At 41.1% G+C, this 16,203-nt stretch overlaps 1 protein-coding gene across 1 annotated transcript in view; it reads left to right on the forward strand.

Moving 5' to 3' along the window:
- Positions 1 to 10,353, forward strand: part of SHB (SH2 domain containing adaptor protein B) — a 69,167-nt gene extending 58,814 nt beyond the window's left edge. The window contains exons 5-6 of the mRNA XM_054398024.1: positions 593 to 712; positions 10,170 to 10,353. Coding sequence (XP_054253999.1) covers positions 593 to 712; positions 10,170 to 10,353 — 304 coding nt within the window. The remainder of the gene's footprint in view (positions 1 to 592; positions 713 to 10,169) is intronic.
- The last annotated feature ends 5,850 nt before the right edge of the window (positions 10,354 to 16,203 follow it).

The raw sequence follows: 16,203 nt of genomic DNA on the forward strand, positions 1-16,203 counted from the left end.
TTCATCCCTACATTGATCACACCTGGTCATCAGATTCTATCAGAGATTTACTTAAAGTGCTCTGAGTTGTTACAGCTCTGTTTAAAACAAAGCTATTTCCTATAGATCTTCACAGTATCACCTTTCTTCTTTCTCAAAGACATATTTTAGCAAATCTTTTCCACTATTAACCATTCATACTATTCAGATGTTATTTTCTTTTTGTTTGTATTTGTGGGGTTTTTATTTCCCTGTATATTAGTTGCAATTCTGTTACAGGCATTAAATAGACTGTTTGTACTGTGGATCTGGTGCTTGTAAGGTAGAAATTATAATGTGTTGCTCTAAGTGGGAGTTTGTTACATAAATATGCACACCATTCTTGTTGGCATGATCTGTTTTCCTTCAGCTGACAGGAACTGCAGTTCTCCACAACCCATAAAGTTAACTTAGGATCATGCAAGCAATGTGTTTTTTATCCATAATGTGTTAGATCTTGAAGATACTAATCTGGTATCAACCATTACTCATTAAAGTACATTCATTAAAGAAATGAAGTAGTGAAAGGAGTTGGAGTATGTGTGTGTATTAATCTTTTTGGTTTTTTTCCTAGATGGTATCATGGAGCGATCAGTCGAACAGATGCAGAAAACCTCTTACGCCTGTGCAAAGAGTGTAGCTACCTTGTAAGAAATAGTCAAACAAGCAAGCATGACTATTCTCTGTCATTGAAGTAAGTACATCTTAGTAAAACACAATAAATGTGATTTATAAGCCGTCATTTCTCTGGTGCAAGAGGAGAAAATGATCCAGTATGTTGCTATGCTGGTTCAGCTCAGAAAGGCACCCAGAGAGTTTGAGGCTGTGACTGAATTAGGACCTTGCAATTTGAGGATGTGAAAAGATTTTTAGTCTTCATTTGCTGCCCATTTAACTAAATAAACCTGGATTTTTTTTCCTCTGGTTCTGATTTGAAATGTCCCTGCTGCTTCAACTTCAGGCTGAATAAGCAACTGTATTGTTTGGGGATTTTATTCCTTTGACTTCCTACACTAAGAAAGGTTTCATGTGGTTTACTGTATTAGAGCTCTACAGTTTTGGTACAGTTCTGGAAAGTAAAAAGTCCAGAATCAAGAATGAAAGATATACAGAATTTGGAAATAAAAGTTGTGCCAGACTTAGTGCTACTTTGAACTTGCCTTAGGGTGATTGGTGTGTGTTACAGGTATTGGCTTCAACATATCATAGATAGGAATTATAGAATGATTTGAGTTAGAAGGGACCTTTGGAGATCATCCCTGCATGGATAGGGACAGAAGCTTGCTTGCACTTCCAGTAGAGTAAAAGTTTTCAGTTTTTCCATGAAGGAGAACAAGAGTGCCCTTGACCTTGGCATAGGCTGTGCAAGTGCAAAGAAAGAATTGTTTCCTTCCTTTCCTTCTTACAGGATAAAGTCTGATGAGGAGCCAGCCCCTCCAAGAAGGTCTGGCCTGCTTAGATTTTTACTAGCATTACTCACGGCATTTGGCTTTTACATGATTTCTTAATAGGTCTGTTCTGGAGACGTATTTTACTCCTGGGATGGCTGTGATACTTGATGATAACAAGGTGACACTTTCATTGGCAGCACCAAATCTAATCCTTTTTACAGTTCATTACCATTAAAAGGGCCACAGCTACTCTACCATGGTTTAGTCTTGTTCTTCTAAGCAGTAAATTCTGGACTGACTTTTAATCCCCACTTTGGACTGAATAGAAGTTTTATCTGTTAACCTACATTTAAACTTCTTTACTAGAGCTTAAGAAAACAGATTTTTTGGACTAGTTTTTAAATTTTGATTGTTTTGGTATTATCGTTGAGATTTCTCTGTAATACGTAGGTCCACCTTGAACTGGAAAATACTTGTTCTAGAAGTGCAGTTCAGCTCCTGTTGTCCATTTTGTCTTTTGATCTGTTTATAGTAGTCCTCTAGATATTTTCAGTCACTGAAGTACTAGCGGTGCATGCTTCAGTTATATGTGTGTTTAAATTTTCCCTTATATTCTTCTAAGTCTTGGAATATGACATTTGTTTTTAAGTATTTCACTTAATTCTTACATCACCACACTGATTTCTGTTATTCAACCAGAGCATAACTTCAAGAGGAAAGGTGACAAATTTGTATTTTGTAGTTTTGGACATATGAATACAAGCCCTTAATGTCCTCTTGCATTTTGTAGTCCATTTGGTGTTGGTCCAGAGTTTTCTAAACCAGCTTTGCTGGTGGTGCTTGTTTTAAATCTCCCCATAACTCTTCAGCTCTTCTTCCATACATTTGTCAAAACTAGTTTTGAGTCTGGCCTCTTGATTCAATCTGAATAGCAGCTTACTATGATGATCATTCTCCCATGGCCCCTCCAAAGCTCACATGATCTTCTTAAGCCTATGGTATTGCTGTTACAATTTATGACCTCTCCATTAGCCAGTGATCAATTTTACTTTTTTTTGTCCAGGAACTGTCCTGACATCCTTCAGATGCACTCAGTGTTTTCTCTCACAGTATCCAACTGAGTAAAGGATCATGTCATTTAACCACACTTAAGTTATCAATAAAACCTGCTTCCTTTCCTAGAAACCTACTTCTATTTACTTGCCATCTCATTGACCATCACTGTCTGCAAACTACTCATAAAGTTATGTTTGATGCTGTTGTTCATATCTGATTTTTAATCACTGACATAAGCTTTTTTCTCCTTTTCCCCCTATTTAGGATATTGAATTTATAATTAATTGTTGTTTTCTAGTCCTCTTTACAATCAAAGTAAGATTTTAAAGAGTTTTGGTAATTGTGGAGATCTTATTCCTTCATCTTGAAGAGTTTAAGTGACTGGGCAGTTATCAGATTTCACTCATGATCATTGGTTGAAGCATTACCTCACTATCAGTCTGGTTGCTGAACACATGGTATTATTTTGTGTTCTCATTTCCTTGTTTAGAAACATCTGATCAGTTTGTGATGAGGTTATTTTGCACCTATGCATGCTTGAGGTCAGCCAGAAATTCCTTCATTCTCTTCATTGCCATGCAATCTTCTCTCATCATTGCTATTTGACTTGGAGGACCTCCTGATTCCTACATCTTTTATTGAAAGGTATGCCAGAACCGTACACCAGTAATGGATGGCAGTTCTGAGAACACCTAGATGAAACTGGTGAAACCATTCTTTATTTACCCTTCATGACTCAGAAACAGGAACACTCACAAAAAAAACCCCAAAACACAAGATCAAGTGCATCCTGTATTTTCTCCACACTAGGCAGAAGGGAGTAGCTTAAAGGAGGTATTTGAGGTCTTCTGGAGGTGTGAGACATCTACAAAAAGATGTAGGCTTTTGAAAGTTTTTGTTGATTATGTATATTCAAATGATGTTTGAAACAAACCCTTGCAGCATCAAACATTTTACTGGTGCATTTATGAGTATAGAATCTTTAAGGCTGGAAAAGGCCTCTAAGATAAAGTTCAACTGTTAGTGCAACACCACCATGCCCATTAAATCATGTCCTGAGGTGCCATATCTACATGCTTTTCCAAACAATTACAGGATGGCAACTCCACCACTTCCCTGAGTAGCCTCACTAATGAGGGGCATGATCACTCCGCTACTCCTGCTGGCCACACTATTCCTCATACAGGCCAGGATGCTGTTGGCCTTCTTGGCCACCTGAACACATTTCTGGCCCATGTTCTGCTGGCTGTGAATCAACACCCCCAGTTCTTTCTCTGGCAGGCAGCTTTCCACCCACTTTGCCCCAAGCCTGTAGTGTTGCCTGGGGTTGGTGTGACCCAAGTGTAAGTCCCCAGCACTTAGCCTTGTTGAACACCATACAGTTGGCCACAGGCCATTGATCCAGTCTGTCCAGCTATTTATTAGTTTCTTTCTTACTGCATCTTAAAGATACAGCTCCCTGTAAGTTCACTACACATACTCAGAGAGTAAGTGGCTTATTTGGGTTAGGGGGCTTTTCACATTATAGTGAGACCATTCAATCTCAGGGCACCAGTTTGGAGGACTTGGCTGACTTTTCAAAACAATGCTAGTCTTCAAGGATATATGTCCTTAAAATATGGTTCTAGAGTGAAATATCTGTTGTTCTAGGGCAAATTGTCTCAGTGCACTTCTATCTCAGTGTCAGCATAGCCTTAAACATCCATCACACCCTCCTCATTCTAAGATTTATCTAATCTTCTTGTCAGCCAAGCTTCAAACAATTAATCACCAATAGATGTCAACCAAAATCACTGCCAGTTACCGTTTCCAGTTCCCCCTCTACTTGAAGCCTGTCTTTCCCTTCCACCTGTATTCTTGGAGCTTTCTGTCAGTGCTGGTCCTATGAAAGTTAAAGGTAATGTGTTCCTCATGGTCAGCTGCACACTGCTGTGAAAGTCCTAAGCAAGGCTTTTTTGCCTTTGCCTGGAACAAACTCATTTGGATTCTGTTGATTTCCTTTAAAGCCCATAGCTCTTTTGGTGGCTTGTTGGAACAAAAGGCAAAGATTGCTGTGCTACATCCTTGAGCTGTTGTTTCTGTTCAAATAGAAGTTACCTGTAATTCACTAGAGCACATAATTGGTTGCATTCCTTGCCAGAAGAGAAAGGAGGAGAACAAAGGCTTCCTAGGGACATCTGAAATAAAAAGATTTACTGGATTACAACCATAACACCTCTCATCTTCTCCATCTCTTTCAAATCTCCTTGTGAATTTCATGACTTTCTGCTTTTATTACTATATTGTTCCTAAGAACCTGCTCTTTAGGTAGGGTAATTGGCAGTCTTTCGTCAGCTGTGTGGTCTCATAGCAGACTGAATTGAGACCTCAAGGCCTGTATGTGTGTTGATTATGTGAAAGCCAGATCTCCAGAAAAACAGTATTGTGAAATATGTAATAGCAGTCTTGGGATAGGACCCTCCTTATGAGAGGCTGGAAGACTCTCTGATGTGTAGGAGAAAAAGGAGTACTAGTCCATAGCTGAACACAGTAAACCAAGTAAACCCTATTGGTATAGGGCAAATACTCATTCACCAAACTGAAGACAGTCATGATACAACAGGACAGCTAGAATATATACTAGAGAAGGAAGTTCTTTACAATGAGAATGATAAAGTACTGGAACAGGTTACCCAGGGATGCAGTTGAGGCCCCGTCCCTGGAAACACTCAAGACTATTAGACTAAATGTGGCCCTTGCAGCCACAATTGCTGGAGGTGTCCCTTCTCATTGCAGAAGGCTTGGACAAGATGACCTTTGAGGGTCCTTTGCAACCTGATGCAAGCTGTGAATCTGTGAATTTGCATCTCTTAAGAGGTATTGGATATTTTCTTCAGGAACACTGAAGCTTCCCCCTTAAGGCCTGTTTCCCAGTTCAGTTATGTTGAAATGGAAATTCAGGCAGCAACAAAGCCCCCTGAAGCAATGGCTATAGTTCTCTGCTGTGACCACACCTTGCACATGGGAAAACACTGCTGAAGATTAAGCTATGAGGTTACAGCAATGGGTCATCTCTGCTTGCTTTGACAGTGTATTGAACTGAAGTTCAAAAGTGATTATTGAATTTAGTTTCAATTATATAAAATATAAACAATAAAGTGTTATGTCTTGCTGTAACTTTAAGTGTAATAAATTAGGGAGGAAGTCCTTTCACTGCTTAGACACATTAATTAAAACTTATGACTGCAGAAGCCTTAACAAAATTCTTTTAAATGACAGTAGGCACTTTTACTTGTTACCCAATGTGCTATGATAATCCCTTGCCTGTCTGTACCCTGCATCTGAACATCTTGACTGTAGGATTATTTAACTTTTTTAATAGGTTTAGGGTGCAGCAGGCCTGGAAAGCTGTGTTTAGTAATAGCAACTACGTTGCTTTTGCAGTTCTACTCCATATGTGAGCTCTTCACAGCAATTTGTGAGCAGAAGACATAATCAACTCACTGGCAGAAAAATTCTAGTGAGTTTGGATGCTCTGGTAGGTTTTTTGAGCGGTGGGGTTTGCTGTATCCCCCAAATAACTCATGGATGTTTCTTCTGTATTCTCTTTCTGATGCTTTTGCATCTATACCATCATAATATGGAGTTAGGCACAATCAGAGAGCTTCAGAAGCCAGATATGACACAGGTGTGTTGTATGAGTGGGAACATGAGAACAGAGAGGTGATGACCTCACTAGGATTAGGCAGTGGATCAGCAACAGGAACAGAAACAATATGATGTTTTTATGGATGATCCATGATACATGAAATATGAAACACTAGCTGGTCTCCACGTGGCTTTTACAGCAAATGGGCAAGTTGACATATATATCTCAGCATGTGATAGGGATACATAAGGGACAGGCAGAATATCTGTATACCCACGTGAGTGACTACACAAAATAAATGGGCACATGTGCTGAGGGAACATATTGTACAAAAGTTGATTTTACACAAACCTGCAGACATATACAGGAATGAACTCACAGTTCCTCCTTGTTTCGTGAAGAGCACTTGACTGTAAATTGCCATCTCCTGGCAAATTTTTAAATCTGTATTGAGAGTAAACTCTGCTGTGGATATCGATGATTTGTATGTTTAGATATACATGAGAGTTGACTGGAAAGAGGCATTGAATTCCAATATTGAGGTTTTGGCACTGTATTACTAGAGCTTTCACTGCAAAATGTGCAAAAATTTTTGGCATATTCTAGGACAAAAAATAAAAGTGTCCTGGCTATGTAACTGCTTAAATCATTGAAGAGTGGAAAGACAGAAATTTAATTTATGTTTAAAAAAATCACTCTGTGGAGTCAGGTTGTCCAGGGACTGAGAGAATGCTGACTACAATTGCACAAAGTTAAACAGCTGGAATTGACTTCTATAAATGCTGTTCCAAGCCTACCTGAGTGCTACAGGAGCCCAAAGCACTCATGTTTCAATATGTAGGAGTACTCAACATCTTGCTCCATCTTGACTCATTTAAATAAGGTTTCTGGTATCTGATCGAGTTGATAATCTAATCAGTGACTTTTGTCCTCTGATTGCATTGCTTGGTTGATGACCCTGGGCTTGGTTTTTGGAGACGTATCTGAAGACCATATTTCACAATAGCTGTGGGCTTTAATACAGCCAGACAGTCTTAACCCACATGGGAAATTTGCTCATGAGTCATTTGTTTGATTCAAATTCTAAAAATGACTATTCAAGATGTATAAAACAACCATCAAAGTTGCTTCATACTAACTTAAAACGCATCAGTAGATAAAGGGTAGTTTGACTTGCTCATATCAATGTCTGTTGATGTGATATACAATAGTTTAGCAAGAGAAAATCAATTGTATGTGAATTGGTTACCTCTGGGGGTATCAAAGGAAGTCTTAGAGATATACAGATTAATGTACTGATCATTTCAGTTAGAAAAGAGGAATTGTTAATGTTCATGACAAGTGTTTGAAGCAAAAAGCATCTCTCTGTGGATTATGATGCAGAGAGCTAGGACTCCTAGTCAGCATTGTTTTCTCCATGTCAGAAGGAAGGTGTATGATCTATCTTCCCAGAATAAAATTATTCCAAAGCTCTGAGGGGCAGCTCTGCATCCTTTTGTACCTCCTATAGCCCTGCATCATTCCATGTGTTTCCTCATCTCATATTCCTTCAAGGTTGTAAGTGTTTTGGTTCACTCCTTACTTACACCCAGTTCTAACTGCATAAGGCTACACAGAAAGAGAGTCTGGGAACCATTGGAGAGACTCCAACAGAGGGCTACAAGGATGATTATGGGACTGGAGCATTTCTGTGATGATGAAAGGCTGAGAGAACTAGTGCAGTTTAGCCTGGAAAAGACTGAGAGGATATCTTATCAATGTGTATACATATCTAAAGGATGGCAGTCATGAGGATAGGGCTGGGCTCTTTTCAGTGATGCCTGGTGATCGACAAGGAGCAACAGATACAAACTAGAACAACTAACCATAAGGAAAAATTCCCTTACCTTGAGGGTGGCAGAACACTGGAACAGGCTGCCCAGGGAGATTGTGGACTGCCCTTCTTTGGAGGCATTAAAACCTGCCTGGATGCATTCCTGTGTGACCTACTGTAGGTCATCCTGCTCTGCCAGGGGGTTTAGAATGTGTAATATATTATTGGAAAGTAACTGTTGTTATACTGTAAAAACATGCAAGTTTCTTCCTGTCAATATAATTTCTGAAGAGGTAATGGATTTTTGATGGCCTTTTAAATCAGCAGTTGAATAAAAGTATTTTAAAGTTTAGTACTAATCTGCTGCTGGCCTAAACAGTAAGACAGAGACCTGGCTGTTAGCAGACAGCAAGGATTCTGTCCCATTTACAAAACATGGGGACTGGTTATAGAGAATAGAGCCTGGTCTCAGTAGAATGGTCTTAATGTATGTTGGGTGCCGTTGCAACTGGACACTGGTAATCCTTGCCAGTAGGGGGAGAGACGACGTTATTGTATCACAGAGACAGTGGCTCTCAGATACAGAATGACTATGTTGTGTGTGCTGTGTTTGAAAGTAGAATCATAGAAATGCAGAGCTGAGACAGGAAAAACAGTATACAGGTCAGGCTCTGAATGTCTCCAGTAAAGGATTTTTCAAAGTAAGTATTCACCTGTGGAGAAAAAAAAAGGTTTTGCTTTGTGTTTTTTTTTTTTTTTAATGATATTTTAATTTATTTCCTTGTTGCTGTAGGTTGGCTTGAAATATTACAGGTTTTGTTTAAAGTGACAGTGTATAATACAAAATTTTGAAATCAAAAGACATTTCAGAATAGAAAACCAAAGCAACACAATGTGTTTTCTGCATTAGTAGAGTTAATTTTTCTGATACTGCTGTAAAGCAATTGCTTTTTTGTGTGACATTTCATCAAAATTGATGCAAAAAAATTGTTCTGTCAAAACAGCAACACTTTCTCTTCAGCAAAAACAGTGTTCAGAGGACTTTGCCAGTTTTTCTGATTGTGAACATGAATGATGTTTCAAAAGAGATTAACATTTTCTGGAAAGAAAATATGAGACTTAATACCTGATTAATATTTTTTGGACACTTCATCACACTTCAAGCCTAAGACAAAAAACCCCCAAAAGCGTTGTTTGATGAGCTGTCTGTGCAGCAATGGACAGATGAAAAGGGAGCAGTGGGTAATATTTACCTTGACTTGAGCAAGGCTTTTGGTGCTATCTCACATAACATCCTAACACTGACACTAACCCACATGACAAGAAAAATGGATTAGATGGTTGGACTGTGAGGTGGTTTGGTAACAGTTCAGAGAGTTGTGATTTGTGGCACAGAGTCCACTTGGAAGACTGCGGCCAGTGGTGTTCCCCAGGAATCAACACTGGGTCCTGTTTTATTCAATATCTCCATCAATGACCTGGGTGTGGGGATAGAGAGTACCCTCAGCAAGTTCCTGATGATACGAAACTGGGGGAGATGGCTGACACCCTGTCAGGCTGTGCAGCCATCTGAGATCTGGACAGGATGGAGAGCTGGGCGAAGGCAAACCTCAAGAAGTTCAATAAGAACAAGTGCTACAAGAGTCCTACATCTGGAGAGGAATAACACCAGGCACCGCTACAGAGTAGGGGTCATCCTGCTGGAAAGCAGCTCCATGGAGAAAGACCTTGGACTTACTCCAGTGCTGGGGTCTCTTTTTGACGGGTACCCATCACAATAGCTGCAAATCCAGATGCAGCCACTCCAGTGCTCTGCAGAGGAATCAGTCACTTTCTTCCAGCAACTGGCTGTGCTTCTGCTATGCAGCCTGAGCTGGAGTAGGCCTTCATGGGCAGACTGTTGAATTGTGTTGTGTGTCCTGAAGCAATGATTTGCTGTAGTGAAAAATAACTGCTCACAGGAAAACATTGTGGGGGAACAAGAAAGGTGTCCTCTGGCACACCTCTGCATAAATGCCATGGTAAAACAGCCTTGCACCTGTATCCAGACAACAAAATCCTAGCTCAGACTGCCTTTGTGTTGGACTGTCCATTGAGGTTCTGAGTTGCTGTTAGAGTCTGGCAACTATCTTGGACTGTCACTGAGCAATTACTTGCATGATATTCTCCTTTATTCCCTTACATCATGAAGGAAAGTCTGGCACGGCGCTGCTCCCCTCTTCTCCATGCACAAGCATGAACTAACACTTTGCTTTCCTTGCAGGAGCAGTCAAGGTTTTATGCACATGAAACTGATGAAAACCAAAGAGAAATACGTCCTGGGTCAGAACAGCCCTCCCTTCAGCAGCGTTCCTGAAGTCATCCACTACTACACCACAAAAAAGCTGCCTATCAAAGGAGCAGAGCACTTGTCACTGCTCTACCCTGTGGCTGTGCGGACCCTCTGATGACCTAGTCTCACCCTTTCCTGTGGATGGGAGGTGAAAGATAAGCTGAGTTGCATAAAATTAATTGCCAGAATTCCGTGCTGGAGTCTGTGATGGAGACTGGCAGACTTTAGTCTTGGAAACAAGGCAGCTCTGTGGGGATGTGTATTGGATTGTGTGTGTACTACTGTTATGCTGCAGCATGCCTCTTGAACTGTGCTTCTACAAAAGGGTAGTTTTGTGCAAATAGAACAAATAACCTTTCCCAAACCTTCTCAGTGAATGAAAGTACTTCCCAGTGAAAGTTCTTCCTCCGTGTTTTGAGAAGAAATCAGTGTGTTCTCAGCTGTAAACTTCTCCATGTGAGAGTAACCTAACTCTGAGGTACTTTAGGGTGTTCTTGGTGGGCCTGAGAAAGAGCTGCTTTTAGTAGGCCAGTCTCTGTGACTCTGGTCACTGAGGTTGGTGAGGTTTGGGTTTTCTGATGGAGTTTCTTGGGGTAGTCCTATTAGGTGCAAAATATTAGAAGAATTTTGTGGGAGCAAAACATAGCAAATTATTTATGAATAATGAATTTAATTAAATGTAGTTTGTAATATATTTTTTATCTCTTGGTACAATAATCTCTTAAGGATTACTGTCTTCATTTGCAAGTTTCTTTCATAGATGCAGGTAACTAATTGTGTCTGGACCACTTAAACTGTAATGTTTTAAGTAGCTGAGAATGGGTCATGTTAATATGTGGGTTAGTATACATGCATGACAGTGGTCAAAGCCTTTTTTAAGGCCTTACTAGCAAAATCTTCACTTGTTCATTCATCAGTTTTCCTGCTGAGGTAGCAGACTAACAAGTGTGTGTACACTGCCTTTCCCTAACATGGTTTTTGCAGCTCTATAAATGAGAACTATGGTGTGTAGCAGAGCAGGATTTGGTTTTATGGTGTACCAAGGCATTCTTAAAATGTGGTTCCTTGACTCATACCTTCTGGCCAGTGTACATTTTCACCATGAGCAGTACCCTCCTGCTGTATTACAGATGCTGTCAGCCAGAAGCACTGCAGAAGATGCTGTGTACCTTAGTCCTGCCCCTTATTATGTTTTACATGCTCTGTTTGCTTGTTGAATGGGATAAGTGAAAAAAATATAATTGTACAGAAACTGGAAGTGGGGAATCAATAGCCTGATAGTCCTCACTTTGTGCCATCTTCCACCAGTGTCTAGAATGTTGTGTATTAACCCATCAGCTGTTGTAGCAGCAAACTTGTTATATGCGGTTTATGTATTTTACAGACTGCAGTAGGACTGTGAAATTGTGTGTTGTTTAATTCAGCTTATCTAACTCCAATTCTATGTATGCTCAGAAAGAAGTGAAAATCTGAAAATAGTAATGGAATAACCACTTACTGCCTGTAAAACTAGTGCTTCATTATGTTGTCTTACCTGGTAAGAACCTCAAGAGTGTCCCATATAATGTTGTTGGTGATGAATGTTCTGCTTCCTTTTAAGCTTATTTTGTTTTTTATATGATGTCCAGCACAGTTTGAACAGGAGTGGATCATACATACATACACACCACACGTACATGAGGAGCCCAGTGTCATTCTGTTATGCAACAGTAGTGGGTCAAACTTGTTCCCATCTCACCCAGAGTTTGAAGCTGAATTGGAACAGGTTCTTACTGGCATTCTGAGAGAAGAGTGGCCCACGGAATACGAAGGCACAACATTCCTCTCCAAGTGAAACCAAATGTCTTTTTCATGTGCCTACTTACATGGTCTTTTTATTTTCTTAAAGACTTTACAGAACTCTTCATCAGAACTCCTTTTATCACCCAACTGGCAAGAACATACATGCACTTTTAAATTAGCATATTCTTCTCTCACCAGAATAGGAGTTCTCTTGGTTTAAGACAGCTCACTTGTGTAAGCCACACACACAGAGATCAGGAGGAAAAGTAACACATACAAAAAAACAATAACAAAAACAACTTGGGTTGAGATAAGGAGTTTAATGAGGTGATACAAGGTATCTTAGCCTGTTTTGCAGATAAAAACACAGGGAAAGCAGAAGCAGCAGCAGAAGGCAGAAATAAAATGATTCTCCCATCCCCAAAGCCTGCAGCCAGGCCAGCAGAAAAGACACCACCTCAAACCCAGAAACTGGAAGTGGCAAAGGGAAACAGGAAGCTGCTCATGTTGCAATGTGAACTCCAAGCGCTGTGATACGTGCTCCAGCCAGCACTGTCATTTGAAAGCTGGCAGGATGTCACCATGCTATTGCATACTTATCCACAGATTCAATTGGCTAAGCCTGTAACAGAGTTCATGCTGATGGGCGAGCTTTCAGAGAGATTGCATCAGCTGCTATCTGAGTCTGGTTTTGGGGGGGATACCTGACACCTCTGCCATGCCCTTTGGGCAGAAATATGTCATAGTTCTTTTGCATGTTGAAGTGCATTTTTGAGACTGTCACTGCTGCTGTTTTATGGCCTGTTTTTCTGTAATGAAAATGTAAGTCCCTACTCTCCCTAACAGCAGTTACCAGTAAAATCCAACAGCATCACTAACCAAGACCTTACCAGGCTTCCATGAGTACATTGTCTTTAGTTCATGGGGATGACTGTTGTATAGAATCTTTCTTGCCGTGAGCCTCGTGAAAAGTCAGCTGAAGCCAGCAGATGCCTCTTTATCACTGTTTGAAGACTGGGGGTTGGGATCCCTAGCTTCACACAAATCAATTCAATATGCATGATTCGAATGTGTATACAATTTATTGCAGCTTCAAGGATCAGGCTCAGCAAGAGAAAATTATCTCAGAAAATGTTGTTGTCTGTTTTGAAGTTTTTTTGATTATTTTTTTAAACGCTTTTAGAAACTACTTCATAATTGCAGAATAAATAAAACCAGGATTTTCTTTGAACTATAATGCTGTCTTTGTTTATTTAAGCGATTGCATGATATTTTTGCAGTGAAGGAATATTATTCCTGGAATTTTTGATGTTCAGTGACAAAACAATGTGTTGCTGTGTGTATTGCCTATAGGTGGAAGACCTCATAGCACTCAATGCTTATGTAGCACACTTAAAAAAAAATCACATTAAAAAAAAATCAATTATAAGACTCTCTCTTTTCTTCATCTAATTGTTGATGTGTACTCAGGTTGTCTTGAAGAGCTAATAGTTGAAGCAGCCTTTCAGAACGACTTATGTTTGTGTGTTTTAATGGTCTAGTGAAAGTAGCCATTAAGCTATAATCTGGTTTGGAGTCTGGAAAATCCTACAGCTTCCTTCTGCCCTAATGCTCTTGACAATGTGCACCTGTGCAAAACAACACAGGTGTGAGTATGAATAACATTGCTGCTCCATTGCTTGAGAGGTGTCCATGGAATTCAGTTATTTCTGTTTACAGTGCAACACTGCTGAATTTTTTTATTGTTGTGTTTTCTTGTTCCTGAATCCTAACATTGTTCTTACTCCAGCAATAGCAACAAGGAAAACAGAAACTGTCTTTAGCCTGCTTGTGGCCTTTCCAGTTTTTGCAGTTGCCTTCCCAGCTGCATTTCTCCTTTTCTTCCCTTAATTTCCCATTCCTTCTTCTTTTGTCACCAACTAGAAAAGCTCAAATATAAATGCTAAGTAATTTGGGTTCTGTTTTGGAAAATTAAAACAAAACAAAACAAGGAAAAAACAATCAATCAAACAAACAAAACCCCCACCAACCCACAATTTTTGATGTGAGAATGACAATGTTGTCTTTTATTTCATTTTCTCCAGACCAGGCTGGTGTGGCCACTCTCAGACACAGAATCACAGAATGGTAGGGGTTGGAAGGGACATCTGAAAATCACCTAGTCCAATCCCCTCCTACTGCTGGTGGAAATCACACAGGAACATGTCCAAGCAAGTGTTCAATGTCTCCAGAAGCCTCTGTGGACAGCCTGTTCCAGTGCGCTGTCACCCTCAAAGTAAAGATTTTTTTCTGAATCACAGAATGGTTTAGGCTGAAAGGGACCTCTAAAGGTCATCTAGTCCAATCCCCTGTGCAGTAAGCAGGGACATCCTCAACTAGATCAGGTTGCCCAGAGCCCTGTCCAGCCTCACCTTGAACATGTCCAGGGAAGGGTCTTCAACCACCTCTTTGGGCAACCTGTTCTAAGTGTTTCACTACCCTCATGGTAAAGAACTTGTTCCTAACATCCAATCTAAATCTGCTCTGGTCTGAAACCATTGTGCCTCATTCTATCACTGCAGCCCATTGTAAGGAGCCTTTTTGTAGCTCCCCTTCAGGTACCGGAAGGCTGCTATCAGATCTCCCCAGAGTCTTCTCTTCTCCAGGCTGAACAACCTCAGCTCTCTCAGCCTCTCTTTGTAGCAGAGGTGTTTCAGCCCCCCAGACATTTTCATGGATCTCTTCTGGACCTGCTCCATTGGGTCCATGTCCTTCCCATACTGAGGGCTCCAGAGCTGGATGCAGTACTCCATGTTTACATGGAACCTCCTGTATTCCAGTTTGTGTCCATTTCTCCTTGTTCTGTCACTGGACAGCACTGAGAAGCATCTGGCTCCAACCTCCTGACACTCACTCTTTAGATATTTATCAGCATCATCAGATATTTCTGAGACTCCCCTCATCTCCTCTTCTCCAGGCTAAACAGCCCCAGCTCTCTCATCCTTTCTTTCTAAGGTAGATATTCCAGTACCCTAATAATCCTAGTGGCACTTTGCTGGACTCTTTATAGTAGTTCACTGTCCTTCTTGAACTGGGGAGTCCAGAACTGGACACAGGGTTCCAGATGAGGACTCCCTGAGGTAGAGGAGGAGGAGGAGACCCTCCCTTGACCTACTGGCCACACTCTTCTTAATGCATCCCAGGATGCCATTGGCCTTCTTGGTTTTGAGGAGACACTGTTGACTCATGGTCAGCCTGTTGCCCACCAGGATTTCCAAGTCCATTTGATCTTGATGGGACCACTCAGATAGTCCAGCCCCAGGACTCTGGAGGGGCTGAAATGGGAGGGCTTCACGCTCTACTCAGAACTGCTCACATTGGCCAATCTGAGATGGGCCAGGACACTGCTGGTCTCCAAGAGAAGGGGCTGGAGAGAACCCAGTCATTCCCAAGATTCTGAGGACTGAACTTCCACCAGGTTAGCACACAGTGGGTCTTTGTTTAATAATGAGGAAACTGCTCAGAAGTGGACCCTCTCTCACAGACAGTGAAACTTGTTTCTTTTCTTACATCCCCCCTGTCCTGTCCACACGGCACTACATCCTCATGTTCTCTGTCCCTATGTCTCTGTATGGCTCAACTTGGGGGCTATGTAGAGACACTCCTCTGTGCAGGGCATGTAGGAAGAGGAGATTTTTTTTCCTTAGCCCTGTCCTACGACTCTACAGCAGACATACAGGGAGATCACACCATTAAGAATCATTTTGTCCTGTGGACACAGTTCGCTCATGAGACAGAGTTCAGTAGGGCTGTTTGAGGCTCCAGGTTCAGAAGAGTGGTGGGATGGAGGTGTAAAACTCCTTGCAACAGCAGGGAAGCAGACATAGCCCTTGAACATCATCACTGGTGTGACCTGGAAGAGATCTGTCCCATGAGAGAAAAGTCTGGGGAGAGGAGAACTATACTCTGCTACTTTCCAGGAATCCCAGGTGCCATGCTGCTCACTGCCCCTGCTCTGCTCTAGTTGCTAGCAGAGCTTTCTCAACATCAGAACAACTCAGGTGTCTTGGCTTCTTAACCGGCCTCTAGAGACCCTGCTACTCAGTTTCTTAAGCATCAGATCCCAGATTCCCACTCCTAGCCCTTGCTGTTCACCTAGCACTGCTTTGTTGTTCCACACGATGATGTCATTGATGTATGTCAG

The sequence above is a fragment of the Indicator indicator genome, chromosome Z (assembly GCF_027791375.1).
Source record: "Indicator indicator isolate 239-I01 chromosome Z, UM_Iind_1.1, whole genome shotgun sequence".
NCBI classification, from domain to species: Eukaryota; Metazoa; Chordata; class Aves; order Piciformes; family Indicatoridae; genus Indicator; species Indicator indicator.